Source organism: Serinus canaria, chromosome 2 (assembly GCF_022539315.1).
Source record: "Serinus canaria isolate serCan28SL12 chromosome 2, serCan2020, whole genome shotgun sequence".
Classification (NCBI taxonomy): domain Eukaryota; kingdom Metazoa; phylum Chordata; class Aves; order Passeriformes; family Fringillidae; genus Serinus; species Serinus canaria.
Genome location: NC_066315.1, coordinates 130,016,272 through 130,036,668, shown reverse-complemented (window position 1 = coordinate 130,036,668; position 20,397 = coordinate 130,016,272). Strand labels below are relative to the sequence as shown.

The 20,397-nt window shown below is 39.0% G+C and overlaps 1 protein-coding gene across 7 annotated transcripts in view; it reads right to left on the bottom strand.

The window, feature by feature from the left end:
* VPS13B (vacuolar protein sorting 13 homolog B) overlaps positions 1 to 9,667 on the bottom strand; it is a 430,054-nt gene extending 420,387 nt beyond the window's left edge. For 4 of the 7 annotated variants that reach the window (XM_018912397.3, XM_018912426.3, XM_018912420.3 and 1 more), the window contains exons 1-3: positions 9,446 to 9,646; positions 8,547 to 8,724; positions 861 to 1,004 (exon numbers count right to left, since the gene is read on the bottom strand). In XM_018912397.3, coding sequence (XP_018767942.2) covers positions 861 to 1,004; positions 8,547 to 8,693 — 291 coding nt within the window. In that variant the 5' untranslated portion in view covers positions 8,694 to 8,724; positions 9,446 to 9,646. Of the gene's footprint in view, positions 1 to 860; positions 1,005 to 8,546; positions 8,725 to 9,445 lie in introns of all 7 variants that reach the window. The other 3 variants (XR_007776824.1, XM_018912403.3, XM_030234395.2) reach the window with 3 other exon arrangements.
* Between the last annotated feature and the right edge of the window lie 10,730 nt (positions 9,668 to 20,397).

Here is a 20,397-nt window from a genome sequence, read left to right as displayed (position 1 = left end):
GCACCCTACCAAACACTTGAGTTTTTCACAAACTGGAATTTTCGTTTGCATGATCCTTAATATAAGTGAAGCACTGTCAAAATCAAAATGTGAACAAGGCTTTTAGAAAACCAACAAGCAAAATAAACTTTTAAGCCTCTCTAGAATTAAAGTACCATGCTGATTAAAAAAACAAGTTCAACATTAACATAACCAAGTACTTTTGGTTAACTAAGTTAGACATATGACAAAAATTGAGGCACTGCATATTTTAGCTTCGTTGTGTCAGAAGGAAACCTTACCTGAGCCTGTAAAAACAGCCTAATGCACAAATTATTGTGAGGAACCAAAAAAAAAAAAAAAATCCCTGAAGACCCTTACATACAAGAAGTCTTCCAAATACACTCAAGCAAGCAGTAAAATTTCTAAAGGTAAAAATTACTTAGATTCCAGCATCTTCAAAGCATTCCTTCAATAACAGCAACACAACTTTTGAAAAATGCCCAGTGCTGATTTGTGCCACATACAGCTGACTCAAGCAACCAACACTGCTGCTTGGGTCACAGAAGCTGGAAGAACACAGGATGCTATACTGCTCTTGAAATCCATTTCTTCTCTAGTTGTGGGAAAAACCTGACAGAGCGCTATTAACTTGCTTTCATATCTGCAAGAACACAGCTACAGCTAATAGAGAGTTTAAAAATAAACATAAAGGAAGATATTAGCCATGACAAGAAGAAAAATATTAGCCTCTCAGAAAATAAAAGGGATCCCAACTTCACATACTAGATTGTTCAGAAGAGTTTCAAGACAGTGGCCTACAGAAACTCTTACTCTCATGAACCTCACAATGTCGGAAAAGCATTTATGACATTTCTTACCTGAGCCCCATCCTTTAACTTCAAGATGCATTCCATTGTATTGATAGTGATGACAACTGGTTCTGATCCCAATTTCGTCCATGGCACGTGAATCCGAAGTTCATGAATATGCCCACTTAAAAAAGTAAATGGCAGTTTCAGCTCCTAACAACAACAAAGAATGTAGAATTAACTATTGAAACATCAAAATTCCAGACACATTTGTAACTCAAAATAGTAATGTTCTATCACAACTCAAAAGTTATTCTCCCTCCCCTCATCAGCAGTGTGCCACAAGACGTGGCATTTGCCTTTATAATCACTCGCACAATTATGTCACAATTAGTCTGTTCAAAGGAGACATTTGGGTTACCATGTCCTTGATAACAGAAGATAGCTTAAAACCACCTCTCTCTCACATGAAGCTACTGCAAAGTGTTTTGCTATTCAAGGTACAAGTAGAAGCAAAGTGAAGGTAAATACTTAAACTGATATGCAACCAGTATTTCTGTGAAGAGTACAAATTTGGAATTAAATATTGACAATGCCACAGTAAGGCAATTTCTTTTGAAATATTTTAGTGCTTAAGAGTTTTAAGAGCTCTGTTCTCGTAAGTTTGGCCCATTGTTGCCCCTCTCACATCAAACTGCTTACTAAACACAAAGTTATTAAATTTTTCATTGGAAAAACCAGACTCCTACCCAGCAAGGTCTAATGTAGATGTCTCACTGGTTTAAAAACTTGTGCAAGTCAGTCCAGAGCTTCTAAAAAATGCCTGGGCATTCCATCTAACACAGATCACAACTCTGCAGGACAGCCTCAGGGAACCAGCTGCTGCTTGCAGCAATTCAGCAGGAAATAAGGTGCCAAAGTTTAGATTAAAAATAAAGTGTACAAAGCATTGCAATGTCCCAGTAGCTTCAAGTGCTCTGCAAAAAAATTAGTTCAACACTTAACCAACACAAGGTCAGGCTAGAGAGCTGTCCCAGGATGAGCAATCAAGGCTTCAAATAAGGAAAACAATTGTTTACTGTAAAATAAAGAAGCAATATTTGATATGTTAGAATTTTAAGTCAGCATTCTCGATACTAAGTATTCTAATGCTCAGGTTTCAGGTATGCTTCATCTTTTCACCCTTCTAATCTCATATTCTGACATTTTTACTATCAAGTCTTGAAGTTTTAATGGAGAAAAACCAACACATCTTCACTTCAAGTGAAGTCAAGAATATACCTTGTAGCCTGGTATTTTCATTGTCTTAGATGCTGGGAACTACAAGTGCAGTTTATTCTCAGGTTGAGAAATAAGTGAATCTATGTCTCCCAGATACAGGGAAGCAATTTTAGCCAACCTACAGTGACCATACAGTCCAACTGCCTGACCAATTCAGGGCCAATTCGACCACAAGTCGAAATATGTTATTAAAGGCATTCTCCAAATGCCTCTTACACGCTGACAAGCTTGGGAAGCCTGCAGGAAGCCTGTTCCAGTGTTTGACCATCCTCTCAGTAAGGAAATGCATCCTAATGTCCAGTCTAAGCCTCCTGTGGTACAGCTCTGAACCATTCCCACATGTCCTATCCCTGCATACCAGCAGGAAGAGCTCAGCATATCCCCCTCCATGCCCCCTCCTCAGGAAGCTGTAGAGAGCTGTGAGGTCACCCCTCAGCCTCCTTTTCTCCAAATGAAACAAGCCCAAAGTCCTCAGTCCCTTCAAACAGGACACTGCCTCCAGCCCTTTCATCACCTTTGTTGCCCTCCTCTGGACACATTCTCATCCTTTACCCTCATTCTTCAGCTGTGGGGCCCAGAGCAGCACACAGAGCTCAAGGCAAGGCTGCACCAAGGCTGTACAGCAGGACAGTCACCTCTGTGACAAGCTGGGGATGCTGAGTTTGAGGCACCCCAGGAAGGAGTTTGTCCTCTGGGCTGCCAGGGTGCATTGCTGACTCCTGCTGAGCCTCCTGTTGACCAGCACACACAGGCTCTTAACTGTATTTTGGTAAACTCAGGAACACAAATCTTTGTTCAGGACTCCAGAATTATCCTGGCAAGCCAAGGCTTAAGCACCTTTGCCCCTTGCTCAGGTTAGGTACATGCATCTCATTCACAGAATGAATTCACAGAATTCCTATAAATTAACAGATGTTACATGAGAAGGTCCATGAAACTCAGAAATCAAGGAAGGTAAGTTGCTAGGGAATTTCAAGCAAATATCTACCAGTAGATCCAGAAAGCCCCTTTTCCTGCATTGCTTGACCCTAGACCTATCCTTGCTGCACAGAACTTCTATATGAATAACATTTGGGGACAAGGGCATTTTGCATTTACTATTTGAGATGTACTATAAAGCCTTAAAGTATGCCTATACAATATTTCTATGAAGCTAGCTAATGTAATTTTTTGCCTAAATATATTGAAATGAATACCTTTATCAGTGATAAATTAATGAATAATTAATATATTATCAAATCTTAGTTTTATGTGTTGAAAGCCCCCTAAAAAGTTTTAGTTTCTTAGTTAATGTCTAGTTAACATTTAGTTTCTTAGTTAACATCTCCTAAGTTCAGAGTTGAAATCATCACCATTTACACCTGTGACAAGTTTGCATCTTGAGAGCCCTCAGGATGACTAGAAGCAAATCAACTATTCTTACCAATACCTACACCATCACAGCAACAACAGCTGCAAAGAGAAGCAATTTTAGGAAACCATCTCCCCCATTCTGCAGCTGATACCTCCTAAACCTTTCTACTGGTACAATCAGAAAATTTGTCCTGTATCCAGGAGCTAAGAGTACTGTATATTCACTGCTGACAAATTCTTAAGAGGAGGAAACTACACTAAATTATAGCTCTATTTTTTTGCCAAGTACAGCTTTCAGTTTGTAAATTACTTTTTGGGCCTTAATGAGTGCTGATTAATGAAGTATAAAAAACCACACCCATCTTATACTACAAAAACTCGACTCCTTCTTCAGCCATGCTTACACAAAGTCACAACTAATTTCAAGTCCCCATTTTAAGAGATGACAGTTTCAGACTTTCTCATTGCAAGTTCAAAGAAAATTGTTGATTTGTTTTTAGAAAGTGTTTTTCTTCATCTCGTTCACTACTGTACTTCAGGATTTTAGCCAAAAGCCTCTCCTAAAAATTCAGCCCTAGGCTCACAAGCAACACAAATAAAATTGGCGTCCAGACAGTTTTATTTAGTTAAGACACTGAAAAGCAAATATTGCACTGTTTAGCTACAGATCTTGCTATATGATTAATCATACAATAACTTATGTCTTTTGTCCCAGAGGGTTTTTATGGGGGCGAGGGGAACTGGGGAGACACATGAAGTGTGGCACAGAAATAAATTATAAAAAACATGCAATCTAAAAATACATTACAACATAAGAGAACACTTTCAGAGATCAAGGCAGCAAACTCCCACTGTTAAAAATAATAGAAATAAACTCCCCTTCTGGACTTATAGATGCCTAAGTTTTTGTCACTCATCACTTCCACAAGATCTATTTAGATCCTGGCTTGTCTTTATATCAAAAGGCATTCTAGAATAGCTGCTTTTCCACTATTTGGGTGGATTTAACACATTCTTCCTTTTGTCTAGTTAACCACAAGATATTAAAAGAAACAGAAGTAGGAATTATTTCAAAATAAAGGTGATAAAAGCAAACACACAACCTATTTAGAAGGTAGTTCTTTTTCAAAGGAAATTTAGATACAAATTTTTACATGTTATCTGTCATGGAAAGAAGGAAACCCATTGTCCTGGTTACAGCTAGGGCAATTAGAATAAAGCAGTGTATAGAACTCTTTATTGTACCATTCAGTAGACAATACAAATGTGTACCAAATTAAGCAACTTGTTCATAACACAACATAGCAAAGAACGTTTTTATTCCTCCCTGTTTCCTATGCAATCTTTCTCCTTTCATGAAGTACTGCTTGAAATTCTTAATATTTCTTCTAGACCCATGACTGATTAAACTTTGCATTTTAGATTTTCCATTTAATCATATAAATCCTTCACAAAAATATATATGACTAAATCAAACTTCTGGGCTTGACCCATAAATAACTGGGTAACATGTAAGACTGCAGACTAGATGATCTTAATTCCCCTTTGCCTAAAATCTCCCCCTGCTCTAAAACACAAGACTGTTATAAAAGTTGGGGTGATAGGCAAGTACTCATTCTCCAGATCAGTGTTAACTCCAATACCTTTTCTTCACAGTCAAGGCTGTATTTCACAAGTAACCAGTGCATATAAAAGAGACTTAAAATAAGGATATTTCAATGTTCCCACTTCCCAAAAACTATTTTAAGTACATTAGAATTTTTCATGTTTCTTTCTATACAAATTCTTTTTAGATCAAGGTATCCTTTGTCTTCCAAAGACTACTTAATCTTTCCACATTTGCAAAACACCTAAAAACTAATTATGTGAATATACATAAGCAGCAAGAAGAATCACGATGTATGTCATCTTTTTGGCACCACTGTGCCAACAGATATACTACACACAAGCTACTTACCAAGTTCGGAGGTAGTTCTGTTACCTCTGGTACTACAGGGACTTCACACAAAACTTGACAAAAATGCTTAAAATGCTTTTCCAAAAAATTATGTTTAAAGCATTCATTTCAAAATTTTATTACAAGTTAATTCTTGAAGTAGTTTTTGTATAATGTGCATATTATGTACAGATGGAAGAGTTCTTGGAATGTTGAGTCTTTTAGTAATTGAATCGTTCACGATAGGCAAAAAAACCCAAAATTTTATTAGATTTAATCTTCAACGAAATATAATTATTATAAAATCTATTCAGATTTTATAATAATTATATTCAGAGAGTGACACAATTATATACAAAAGCTACACTGTACCTAGAAGATTCAAGCTGAGTACAAACTAGTACTTGACTTCCACAGAAGACTTAAACAGGACTGGTTTGTACAAAAAAAAGAGGGACTGAGAGAAGGACAGACCCTAAGAGTAATTACAATGACATTGTAAACAGCTTAGTTTAATGAAAGCGTAAAACTTACAGAAATATATGTAAAAAACATGCAAAGTATTTTCAGATACTGGGACATTCTCTTCACATTTGGTAAATTTTCTGTCAAGAACTGTAGTTCATCTGATCTCAAGAGGTATTGGCTCCAATTTAGTCAAAAATATAAATTAAAATCTTTTATAAGGCAAACAGCAGTTTATGCTTTGTTCTTTTCTGTCCCTTGGGATACTGTTGGATGGCTCAGAACAACCCAACATGACATGGAAACACTAACCTCACCTGAAGTGCACAGAGTGGGAAGCACACACTTCTTCCAAAATCTGTTATGAAGTGCTTCATGCAGGTAGTGTGTCACCTATGCTAACACTCCCAAAAACCATGTATAACTCCACAGAAAATGGGATTCTCTATAAATGTTCAAAGCTCTAGACAAATGCATCCAGGACAGATGGATTTGCATCCAAGAACCTGAAGCATGAAATTAAAGCTGTGTTCATGTCAGATAAAGAGCAGGGAACCAGGCTGGGGATCGCAATCCAGGACAGAACAGTGTTGCAAGAGCAGAGCAGTTAAGGGAACTAACTTTGGGAATCATGAATCCACCCAGGGAGAGAGCCCAACTACAATTATATATACTGATCATTTCTAGGGACCACCTTGTCAAGGGAGCTTCTGACAGCTGCAATGGCTTGGATACTTTGCATTATAGTGCTTATTTGAAGTGTTTTGCTGAGCAGAAATAAACAGCATAATAAACAGCATCCACGCCACAAAAAAAAAAAAAAAAAAAAAAAAAAAAAAAAAAAAAGACACTCTAAATACTCACTGGACCCACTCTTGTCTGTGGGTCCAGACAAGTTCCAAAGAATAATAAGAACCAAATGAAGATAACTACATTTTATGAACACCCAGCCAAATAATGTCAAAACAATGAATCTGAGCTAAGTTTTGCATCCATCACATATTCACATTCCCATTCAAATGGCCATGGGTACATATGGCAGTATATGCCACAAGAGCCATGACATTATCAGGTTGAGCTGTTTATGTGGAACCCAGTTCATAGGCAGACAAAGATGAAGCAAGGGATCACCTACCAAGTAACTGCAACTACTGGAAAGGGAACACCACCAATGACAGCAGCAAAATTCTTATAGTGACAGGTAATAAGTTTGATAGCAAGTTTGATATATCCATCCCAAGTCTTCATTTATTATTAGGACAAACTTTCTCTCAACACCGCAGAGCACTGAAACACCTTACCACCTTACCCAGAGAGGAGCTTCTCACAAGACAGAGTTCAAGACCTAGCTGAAGAAAAACACATAATGCTGGCAACAGCCCTGCTCAAAACAGGAGACTGGACTAGATGACCTCCAGAAATCCTTTCTGATCAACCCTTCTTTGTACATATACACTGAAAAAGGCTCATGGGGGAACACATCCTGCAGAAAATCAGCTGTATGGACAAGTAATAGACTTGCATTGTACTCATATGTACCCAGTAGTAGACTTGAGAGAAAATACAGAGGCTATGAAACACTTGAAGGAAGACAAGTAAGGTTCTTAAAAAAGCACAGAAAACAGAGCAAGATCTCTTTTAAGATTGTCTCTTACAAAGAGAGAACAGGTTCAGAGATTCTTAATTAACCATATATATATTTTTCATATATTAAAAGCTGTTCCCAACAGAGACACGCAGTCGGCCCAGCCTATTCCAATGCCTCGCAATCAGACACATAAATGAGATTTCCATTTTTGTCTAACCTAAGTCTCCCAACATGCAATTTATTCAATTGCTTCTTGTCAGATCCAAATAATTCTTGCCCTATCTTGTCTCACCTTATTTTAGTCAACACTAAAAACATATTCCCTGTATATTTTATTCTCCTTTCAAGGGATGTATTTACTAAATTTCCCATTCTTTGCTGCATTTCTCTCAGCTCCTTCACTTGGTTGGACTACATCTGGCCACAGAACTCCAGCTAAGCCCTGCTACTTCATGCACAACAGAAAGAAGCTTTATCAATCTCACACACTCAAGCTGTCAATTTAGATAAGCATGAAAGCAAACCATCCCTATGCTAAGGCTTTACCACTGCATATTGACAGCAGGCTCCCAAATTCTGTATCTAGTGTTTTACTTGGTCAAGCTTGTTGTTTTAAGGCTAAGTTTTACTGTGTCTTTGATTTAATCCACAGAAGCCAGATGATCAAATCAATTCCTCAAGTACAGATACAACTGGAACAATGGAATCTGAAGTTGGAAAACAATACAAAGCACAAATGGGTTTACTATCATAATTAAAAAGAGATCCCACTTTACTTGGTGACTTTTCAACTTAGTTATTATATGTAATTTGTAAATATGACTGGAAAAGCAATTCAATTAATGGTCCTACCATAAAACAATAGTTACTGAAACAAGAAACATGTCCACAAAAAAGCCTCTCTTCACATTCCATAACTTACAGAATGTGTAAAGAATTACCATTCACTGCTAAACAAATGGCATGAAATTAAAGCAAGAATAACTAAGTGCAGGGGGGGAAAAATACTTGCATAAGAAGAAAACCAGCAAGCACTAAGTTATTACTTAGCTGTGCAGGCCAATTTAAAATAACTCAGACAACTACTTTTAAATCAAAGACATGGACTGTAACTGCTATAAACATAACATACCTGTTCAAGTACATCCAACTTTAATTCAAGTTTACTGAGCACAACGTCTCCTCCCCAGAGCGACAACTGCAGGTCTGAAGGCTTCAAGTTCTTTATGTAGCGATTCACATAACTCATCAAAATAGGAGTTACATAGGACTCCAGCATTCTGGAAGATCTCTGTATTACAGGTCAAGCACTAGGAAAAGGACAAAAAAATCAAGATGTCAGTTACATAGCTCCAGTGTAATTTTCAATAATGCAACACTTCCATTGTTCGAATGTATGAAAGTAAATCTAAACATCATTTATAGTCAGAGGTTCATACAGTTACATACAAAGATCAAATGTATAGAAAGATGCAAGCACATCTATTTATATGTATGAATTTTCAGGTTACATATAATATATATGTATATCCACACACACATATCTGTGTGTGAATATATATATATATTTATACACACACATATATATAAGAACTATTAACTAGCTTGTCCAAAAGAAAAGCCAAACAAACAAACGAAGAAACAGAAAAGGCGATCGAGCAGTCCACCATGCTTTCACACAGCATTTAAGTGACAGGGAAACTCCTTTCTGGAGTCATCAAAGGGATAAATTTGGATAACATCAAAAAAGGGTACCTCCTAATTGATAAGAGTCCACACTAAAATACCGCCTTAGAGGCACGTCACCGGTCTCAGCACTGTGTACAAGGCAACCCTGCCAGTTTCGCGCCAGCCTGAACTCCAAGAAACCAACATCCTTCACGAGCTAAAGTGACGTTAAGGTCTGCCATCACTCCCATCCCTCCCCACAGCCTTTCCCAAACCCCCGGCATCCTGAGGAGACCCTTCCCCGTCCCGTCACCGCGCCTTCACCCGGATACCTTCACAAACCCGGGAACCCCGCGCCCGTACCTTCGGGACACATCCTCGCACGTCCCTCCCGCGGGCCCACGCCCCCTCAGGGCCCCTTTACCTGGCCCTGCACAGCACCCCGAGGCTTCGCGCCCACCCCGGGCCGGCCGGGCCGCGGGAGCGCCGCGCACGCAGCGCCTCCGGCAGCGCCTCCCGCCCCGGCTCCACCACTCGGGCGCTTCCGGGTTTCCCGGCGCATGCGCGCTCCTCCGCCGGCCCTCGGCCGGAAGCGTCTGGCGCGAGTGCGGGGCGGGGCCGGGCCGTGGCTCTGAGGGTGGTGGAGGTCACGTGCCCTGCGGTGGGCGGGCGGGGCTTCCTTGGTGTCTCCGGCAGGCGGAAGCAGCGTGCGGGCCGTGTGACAGTGGCAGAGACGCGGAGCGAGCGAGGCTGGGAGGTTATCGAGTCCAACCTGTGACCGAACAGCACCATGACAACTACACCATGGCACTGAGTGCAACGTGCAGTCTTTACCTAAACACACCCAGGGACGATGACTCCACCACCTCCCTGGGAAGTCCGTTCCAGCCTCTGATCACCCACCATTCACGTGAATAAAGTCCTCCTAACGTCCAACCTGAACATTCTCTGACACAGCTTGAGTTTATATCCTCATGTTCTCTCCATTTTTTTCTGGAACGAGGCGCAAATTCCCATCTGGCTCCAGCTTCCTTTCAGGCAGTGGTAGAGAGCGATAAGGTCATCCCTGAGCCTCCTTTTCTCCAGGTTAAACATCCCCGGCTCCCCCAGCTGCTCCTCACAGGAATTTTCTTCCAGACCTTTCACCACCTCCATTCCCTTTTTTGGACTCTCTCCAGCACCTCAATGTCATTCCTGAATTGAGGGGCCCGGAACTGCACGCAGCATGGACACAGTCTCCTCCCAGGGCCGAGCGGCCCGGCCGCCCCTCAGGTGTGGAGTCCCCACCGAGGGGAGCTTGGGCATGGCAGGCTCTGTGCCGGAGCTCTGTGAGGTGTGCCCCGGCCTCAACCAGCCCCTGCTCCACGGTTTGGTTCATATTGTTGTAATTGACAAATGGCCGTGTGGGGCAAACCCCAGCTGTGGCAAACACTTGTTCCCATTCTGCTTAATAAAGGTGTGCGTTTTCTGGCTTGGTTTAGAGCAAGGTTCTGCTTACGTTCTCAATTTCACTATTTCAGATGTGAGAGGTGTTCCTGAAACCCAGGAATGCCCTTGATGTTCTGCATGCCCAGAGTGCTTCTCCCTTCTCTAGATCATAGAGAAAAACCATCTTCAGCAGGATCAAGTCCTTTTGGGGTTTTTTTGCACCAGAAAATGCCCTGTAAAGATGAGTTAATAGAATGTAGGCTGACATGTTGGCATATGGGTGATTTGGAAATGAGCTGAGCTCATTGTTGTCAGGGAAAAGTGCAGTAAGCTGTGCCTGTGGGCCTGGCTTTGATGTAGATAATTAATAACCTTTCACAAAGGCCTCTGATTTGAGTTTTGAAGGAAAGCCTGGGATGTGCCTCTTGAGTTACATATTCCTCCTGGAAATTTGAAATCCCATGAATTTGATCTGCAGTGTAGTTACATGGCGGAAAAGACAACACTATATAGTATCTGAGAGAGTGCATGTGAAGCTCAAACAGCAAGTGTTTGGGTAGGAGCCTACCCCTGTAGCAGTGCATGTATTGAAATTTGGCTGAGCTAATCAAGGTCTGGAGGCTCCAAATCCTGCTGGATTACCTGTCTGTTCTGCCTCTGGTATACACATGCTGAGCTAACCATGAATCAAGCCTCATTTTGCATACACCGTTGCCTCACTTGCTGTGCCATCTTCACTCATGAATCACAGCTTCTAAGTCAGTATTTCACTTCACTAAGAGTCAAAGCAGCTTGGACTGCTTTTCTTCTTACAGTGGTCACCACTCCCACAGCTCGTACTTGAGTGTATGTTCAACCATTCTTCAGTACCTGTGGCATGTTAGCCTGTGGCTAAGAGGTGGTAGCAAGCAGGTGAGGGACAGGAAAATTTTAACAGTGTCAGGTGTCTTTAATTAAAGTTCTGCTTCTGACTAAACCATTTCTGTAGGACTAATGTTCTTGAAAAATTCCTTTGCAGAACTGCTTATACCTTACTATCCCTCTGCTAGAGATGTGGGAGTGGTGATTTTAACACTTTTCAGGAGTGTGCACTGCAAGCCAGCTCAGAGAAATAATCAATGCTAATGGAAACAATCTCATCTATAGCATACCCCCCACAGAGTTGCATTGACACAACAAGGGGATGTGGCAACTGATAAGTGAAATGCTGAAGCATACCCTAAGCCTGCATCAAAAACCCTTATTTCAACAGAAAAACATTCTTCTGTTTCTTTGTTCATTATGTTATTACTTTTGAATGACATATCCAATCAGTGCTGGAATGTTTCCTGAAAGTTCAAAATTGAAGAACAACACCCTATTTTGGTGAAAAATCAATAAATGAGAAGAAGAGTAGGGGAAAAACATAGTGCTCCTGGCAGACCTAGCAGCTGAGAACAACTCTGTAATTTTCCTGGCAGTTATTAGCATTTCATTATAACTACTTCCATCTCAGTTCTAGTTCAAGTATGTTGACACCCTGAATAATTTATTTCCTACAGTAGGAAAAAAAAATAGGAAAAAAATGGAAGGGATCACACAGGAATAAATCTTTGAAGGAAAGGAGATAAATGGGTAGCATGAAATAAGAGTGGCTGGAGAGGGTTATAAAGGTCCCTGATGTACAGAGGGATGTGAGCTGAGTACATGGGGAATTTGCAGGCAGTAGGAAGGTGATGTGCAGTAATGAACTTGGGCATACCACAGCAACAAGGGCATGTCTGCTAGAAATGTCAGCTCCTTGAGCTAGTCCAATTTATTCAGTATTTCAACACTTCAGTGAAACATGCAGGATAGGTATAATTAAAATTGCAAATCCAGTGGCATGGGAATCTTGTTCAATCATATAACTTGAGCAACTGTGAATCCCTAAAAAGCTAACAAAAGTAGCTACAGTTTACCTGGAGATTGAAAAGGTACACAAAACCATGTCACTTTTGGCTGGACATGAAAAAAACAGCACTTCAAGGAGGTCCTCAGGAAACATATCTACCTGCATATCTACCTATTTTTTCTTTATAAGAGAGTCTATCAATGTGTTTCTGGCTTCAGTGTTGTTGTTGTTGCTATAGGCTATTTCCTGTTTTCTGCAACAGAAGTGAGATCAATGAAATACAAAATAGAGGGAGGGGAAAAATAGATTTCATTAAAAAATGAAGGAAATCTAGAAAAGGTAGAGGATGATTAAGTGGCTGTTACAAATTACTCAATCACAGAATGGTTGGGGTTGGAAGGCACCTCTGGAGATCGCCCAGTCCAACCCTCCTGCTAAGGCAGGTTCTCCTAGAGCAGGCTGCACAGGATTGCATCAAAGACAGTTTGTATCTCCAGAGAAAGAAAATTTCTATCTCCACAATCCTCCTGTGCAGTCTGTTCCCTGTGTTCTCTGTCAACCTCAGAGTGAAGTTCTTACTCATGTTCTGTTGGAACTTCCCACGCATCATTTTCTGCCTGTTGCCCTCATCCTGCTGCTTGACAGCACTGGGAAGTGCCTGGCTCCATCCTCTTGACATACTTCCTTCAGGTACTGATAGACATTGTTAAGATCCCTTCTCAGTTTTTCCTTCTCCTGGCTAAACAGCCCCAGCTCTCTCAGCCTTTCCTCATCAGCTCCAGACCCCTAATTAAATTCACAGCACTCCACTGGACCCTCTCCAGCAGTTCTTTGTCTTCCTTCAACTGGAGAACTCAGAACTGAACACAGCACTCCAGGCATGGCATCAACTAGGGTAAACTACCTGAGGCTGCCGTTAAAGGGAAAAACAAGGAAAATAAACATCTAAATAGATTTTTAAATGTTTGGTCTGGGCAGTTTACAGCACATAAGAACATCTGAGGTTATTGACAAGAAGGGTTGAGACAACCTGTGTGCCTCTTCTTTTTACCTGGAAAATGGTTTTGAGTCCTCCAGCCTCCTTCACTATGTCCCTCAGCTAACACTGGATACTTTAACCAGGTTACTGAGCAATCTGCTGTCAATGTCTGTTCTGCTCCAGTGCCTCCAAGTAAGCAGCATGGATATGGGCAACTGGTCCCAGAAGCCTTCAGGCCATTCATGTGGCAGAAAACTGCTGGGTTATGATTCTTTAGAGCTTACTGAGGTGTCCTTTAGACATCATGAGACTGACAGTGTGAAGCAGTTCATAACCATAAATTATCAATACTAATAGAGATATTTCAGAAACACCTGTGAGAAAAATAAAAATTACTTAGCCTTCTTTCTCACCTCCTGTTTTAGATGCTAAAACATGGACTAGTTGATTTGTAACATTTCTTGTTGGTTCTTTTTCTGTTTTCACTACAAATTATACTTGTAGTAAATGATGTAGTATATTATAGATAGATGTAAAATAAGTGTTTAAATTTTTTATATTGTAATATATAAGAATAATGTATTATAAACATATTAAGATTTGCCCTCTCTGTTATACTGGGAATTTCCTCAGTTCAAACTAAATTGACTAAAAATATATATCTTCTAATATTTTTCAAATATTAAAAAACGACAGCAACAAAAACAAACAATATAAATCAATCTGGTTTACTATTAGAAGTAAATAGGTTATTAGTGATGTCATGTTACCTAATCATATATAGCAATCAGAAACTGGTAAACAAAAATTGTCACCCACTTTTATTGCTACAATAGTCCCCATGTTACTATGGTGTTATTTTGAAGTTCACCGAAGAGCACATATATTTGAAATTTGGAAACATTAAAAGCTTTTTTTTTTTTTCAATTGCACATATGCTTTCACTGTAATCTGGATTTTTGGTATATTCTAAATTTTAAGGTACAAACAATTGTCCATCATAAGTTTTATTTGTTCTTTTATTCCCTAAACTGTGCCTGAAAATCATAGTGAAAGAGCTCTCAGCTGTAGTCTTGAAGCAATTTTTTTTTCAAGTGTTAAGGAAAATAGATTGTGTGGCACCTTTAAAATAGGAAATTAGTATTCAAAAATATCAAAATTAATTTATTATTTGTAACTAGGATCTGTTGAAACAGTTACATTCCCTGTAAGTAAAACAGGAAAAGTATTAATTTAGTGATCAAAGGTCATGAAGTTCTGGAAGCTTTTGATAATAATCCCAGCTCATTGCTGCCTCATCTGGTTTTTAGGAAAATGCTTTCCCCAGCTCGGCTAATCCCTGCAGCAGTCTGGGGACAGAATGCTCCGGGCAGTGGGGAGCAGGACACATTTATGCAGATTCAGATGCTAACCCAGCTCAAGCTTCACCGGTCTTGCCTGATGTCTCCTCTCTGGGTGAGTGTTCACTCTGAGTCAATGGGGTGAATGTCTGTCCAATCTCCTCTTCTCAAGGGGGAGCAATGGACTAACAGCCAACTCGGTTTGGTCCAGACAGTGATGGTGCACTCAAATGTAAGAATTTATCTACAGTAACTGGTGTTTTAAAATGTAGCCTGCATGCATTAATTCTTTGTACATAAATTTGGTTTCTTTGGGAATTATAAAACCTCAAATAAAGAGGCTGTATTACATCTCCAGAATGAATTGTCCTCAATTTTATTCACACACCAGAATGAATGAAAGACAAGATAAAAAAACTGAATGGAATAGGCTGAAAATGTACAGTTTAGTCTTCTGAGAGTATAATTTTCAGGTACATCATGAGAGGCAAACATGTCTGTCTAACCAGGAAATTTAAAACTGGAAGCTGTTTTCAAGGTTTTGTTGAATTGGTAACAAAGGAAACCAGTTACCCACCTTGCAGTAGTGAAATTTTAGGGTATATAATGATATTTGACCTGTTCTGATATGCTTGAAGGGTTTATATGTCCTTTGGGTAGGAAGTGGTATCTTTGACTTCTACACCTAATTATGAAATACATCCCAGAAAGTCAGCCAATAAGATGTTATTTCTGGTTCCAGTACATGAAATATATGTTTGACAGTTTTAAACTGTATGTGTAGAGAAACATGTAACTTATTACCGCCTCTGGGTATGAGCAGATTTATGCACTAAAAGTTTCACACAGGTTTTGCTAGACTGTTCCTATACTGTTCATGCAAAATGTGTATTTCCACTGACAACTTCTAGCATACAGTCCTTTAAAATAGTCCTGCTTTTCAGGAGTTAAATAATCACTTTTCTCCAGTATTTACAGATTTACATGTACAAAAAATTGCAAGTCTATGATTTCATATGTACTTGTACCTATAAATAATTTTCAGTAAATATGAAATGCATAAATATGCTGTCAGTATATTTCAATTAAATATTCATATTTATACTGCTATTATAATTATTCCTCAATAAAAAATTTTGTGTGTTATCAAAAGTTTAAAAGTAACCTACAGCTTCTTTCTGTGTCATTTGTGGGTTCTTTAGGGGATGAAGAGAAAAATGGCAAAGCTCAGGAACCTTTTTGCTGGAACTATGCTAAAATCCAGTTCCTTTTATTAGCAAAGTTAATTTTTCAGTGAACATGTAACACTTTGTGATGCCCTTTCTTTGGCTTGTCCTGCACTTGTACCAGGAACTTTCCTGCAGAAGCTGAAGTCTATTCCAAAATTTCTTCATCATGTCATCAAAAATGATCTCAAATTTGATTTACATGTTGTAGAGCTGATATTAATGAATATCAGCCATGTTGGACAGCAACAAGAACTGAAAAAATCCCAAGAAAATGTGTCAGCTCTGAAAAGTCACCCTTGGAACTTGAATGGAAGACAGCTCCATGTGAATAAAATCTTTAAGGACTGATTTCAGGACTGATCTCCTGAGTTTCTTGGACTTCATAGATAAGTAGACGTGGGTCTTAATATTGAAATCAATCTGTATAAATTGAAATCAGTATGTGAAAGGTACAAAGGCTTAAAGAGAAAATATGGTAAGCAGATAATTGAGATACATGGGTCTTTTATAAGAGGGAGGCTTTTTATCATTTCCAGAATTTTTAGTAATTTCTTAACTCTTTATCCTAGCATATAACTTGCAGGCCTTAGATAAGCTAATTTTTTTCCCTCTGAGAATTTATAGATGTTAGCATTCAATTTCTGATTTTCTGGTGTATTTTGTCAGGAAATTAAGTAGCTGTTTCACACCTCTCCAAAAATCAATAGCTATAAAAGCTCTGTGAGGATCCCACTTCTGATAGAATGGTTGCTCAGAAGTGCCTCTGCCCCTGGTAGAGGTATAGAGGTATAGAGTCTATTTGTCACACAGCAGTTATGAGACATTTTTGGTTTGGTTGCAAATCTTGAGGACCTCTGGATTTATTTTTGCTTTTTAAGCAAGTACTCCTTGCTGTTTCAGCAGCCATTATCAATTGCTTGCTCTCCATCTTTTTTCATTCATGTAGTTTCCAGCCCATATTTTAGATTCAGTGTTACGAACAACAGTAACTTAAGTATGAATTGTAAATTGCAGAAAGTCTCCCTCCAATGTTAAATTCACTGGGTAGGCAGGATTGCATATCTTGCATTTCATTCCAAGGACATAGGGTTTTTTTTGTCAGCCCATTTGTTCTGAAACACACAATCAATTAGTATTGATTTCTAGTGTGCTGTGTCCCACATGCATTGAGGTGATGGAAAAAACTTTATGCTATACTTCTTGTTTTGCATTATATCATCCATTCATAATGCACAGGACAGTTATTTTCAGATAAATATCATTCATTTGTCCAAAGGTGATGGATGTGGTGGTCCTGATGCCATTTCAATTACATGATATACATCTATTATTTTCTCCATATAATCTAAAACCTGGAAGGATGGGATGGGTGTTGATTACCACAGGTAATGGTAGCCAAAATTTGAAAGACTGTTTTATAAAATGTGCAAAGGTTTATAGCATGATTTCAGTGAGAGATGATTGCAACATTGTATGAGATAATGCAAAAAATTTTTATTAGTGATGGCTCTCACTCTTTTCTGAATCTTGCTTAATACTGGAAAATTTTAAGGTCTATGTGAGAAACAAAGTAAATGCAACATACACAGTCTATCAGTAGTTTACATTTGTTACATGGGCTGCAAAAATAAAGCTTGCTTACATCCGGACATTGCGTTTCTGATAGTTTATTTGAGATTTCCCTAGTTATGTCATGCCTAAGAACAAATATCAGCAAGTCTATAAGATGGAAAGAACTTCCCAAAATTAGTTTTTAGATTTTAAGTGGAAAGTTGACACTACATGAATCACCTGCTTTGCAGAAATGGATCTTGGTCTTGTTCTTTCATCCAGATGTTTTGTTGTAACCTTTATTGTGTTTTCAAACAAACACGTGACGTTTCTAGAAATGCAAATTGGGCCTATCAATTTAGTGTTCTAAGATATTCTCTTTGCAACAGAGCACAGCTGCTGATTTTAATTCTGATCAGAAATTACATATAAAAACTGAGTCATATTCAGCTATTTTCTCTTCATACCTCTGCTTTCTCTCATGTTTCACACTGTTTCTTTTTCAACAAGAAACAAATCTGTGTGAAAAGGGAGAAAAAGTGGTGTTTCATGGGGGAGTGTATTTGCTTCTTTCGAACGCACAAATTTTATATTGAAAAATGAAAATTTCTTTTAGAGAAGCTGGAAAATTTTTCAAGACAATCCAAATTTCCCTAAATTGCAAACTTCTGAAAGTGGAACAGCTGCTGTTAATTAGCAATATTAAGTTCATGTTCTCATCAGCTCATGTCTTGAGGTACAACAGCATCCTTTCTAAAGCACTTGACAATTGCAAATCTATACCATTTCTCTACAAAGTTACAAAGTACCAACCTCCCCTCTGCATCCCTCCATTAAGTTTTTAGAGTTTATCACATTTGAGATATAGGATTTAATTTTCAATGCTTTGCACTTCTTTTAAGCACATTACCCTCACTCTCCCTCCTTTACTCTTGGAGATGCTAAGGCCCTTCTCTGCTGGCAGGGATACAAATAACCATCCCAACTCCAAGTTTTTTACCCTGTGCATATTATCACCTAAGCAGTCATTCATACATGGAGACAACATGTTTTAAACACTTCTGAAAATTCTCACTATATTTTGTCATCTCCTTTCTATAAAATTCACTGTCACCAGGATGTCTATCAGTATGACAACAGCTAGGAGCAAAGGAACTGATACCTTCCCTGTTGGATGGATCACTGTCATATGATTATGTCCTTGGGCTCCCCATCCATCAGTCATATCTCCATGTTGTCACCTTAGGATGTAATTAGGTGCAACCGTTTTTCATGTAACAAAACTGTTGTACAAACACATGCCAACTGCAACATCTGGGGAAAGCATAAAGCCAAGTGACACCTTTATGTTATATATTTTTCAGGCAAGGATCATTTCTCTGTTCTATGTTTGTAGAGTGCTCTTGTAAAACAGAACTTCTATTCCTGACTGCAGCTTTTAGTTTTGCTGCACAGCAAGAAACGTTGGTAGCAAAATCTTTTCAATGAGATGCAATTGGACTGGAGTAAAGTAAATCCAGTTTGCATTACTTGGATGGCCATTAAAACCATTTGAGATAAAAGTAGTGGGCATTAGCTTATGGAGAATTGCATGCCTTCCAATCTCCATCAGCTCAAAGGCTTTCCAGCAGCAAATAATGTGAACTGGCAAGATGACTAAAAACCTTCCTGTTCACTGCAGTTCTCAGAATTGTACACTACATAGAGAGAGGGATTTAGTGACCACAGAGAAATACAGCCAAAAGAAATGTAGTGGGTAAATATGACTGGGAAAGTAGGTAACCCCAGCCTAAATACAGCATGAGTTTAACCTAAACCATCCTGGTATCTTCAGGGAGCTGGGAGCACCTCCAGGAGGTCTGTCTTTGTCCAGATGCAGTAAGAAATGAGGCACTTCTTTCCAGACACTGAGACAAAATAAAAATGGACAGCAGATGAGTCATTTTTTTTCCCCAGTTTTGTGATGGACTGTTTCACTCTCACATTACAAAGATGAAAAAACAGAGCAGTATGGTCCTCTTAGCAGGATTGTAACAGCCACACAGACCTTCATCTTCTTGCTCTCCAGGGGCCTGCCACCTTTTGTGCTCTTTCATAGATGGTTAGCACTAAAACCACTAAAACATTACCATCTCCAATTGAAGGAGAAGCTAAGGCCATATCACAGTAGTTCTTTGCTTCTGAATCAGTGGTCAATCTATTCCAGAAAGACAAAAATACAGAATAAATATTGTTGTTATTCCACATATCCTGGTAGTATAGTTTCAATCTGTTGGCTGTACAGTCTGTGAGACAGTGCACTGGTTAACGTTGTAAATGCTCCTTTTAAAACCTGGGAAGTTAGAACAGATATTATTTTACTGAAAGCATGCATGTGGAGTCTACAACAAAATCCACAGGAAGATTCTAAATCCTCCAACACTTCGGATTTTTCATCAGCCTGGATTTAAATTGACCCTAATAATGTGTATACTTAGTGCTTACAATCACATGTATAAGGTCCATAAAAAATACAATTTACCAGCTGTGCAAGTATTTTTCTAATGACTCAGACTCTCTACTTTTTTGTTATTGTATAAAAATGTGATGCTTTTAAACTGAGCGGCATAAATTACATTGTTGCTTCTCTGCTGCCATATAATATAACCTTTTCCCATGGTTATACATTTTAAAAGGGAGGTATAGAAAGTTCTGTGTATCCAGTGCACCTCCTGGAGTCCAGCTTTCAGGCCCTTTTTCTGATCATTTATTTCCTCATCCTTGAAGATATAAAATCCTCCTGTTAGCTGCTTATTTTATGGGAGGCATGGGACACCCTTGCTTTCAGGTGTCTTTCTTGGGTTGAAGGGATATCTTCAATTTTTGAGTACTTAATTACTATAGGAAAAAAAAAAAAAGTGTTGCTGTCACAGAAC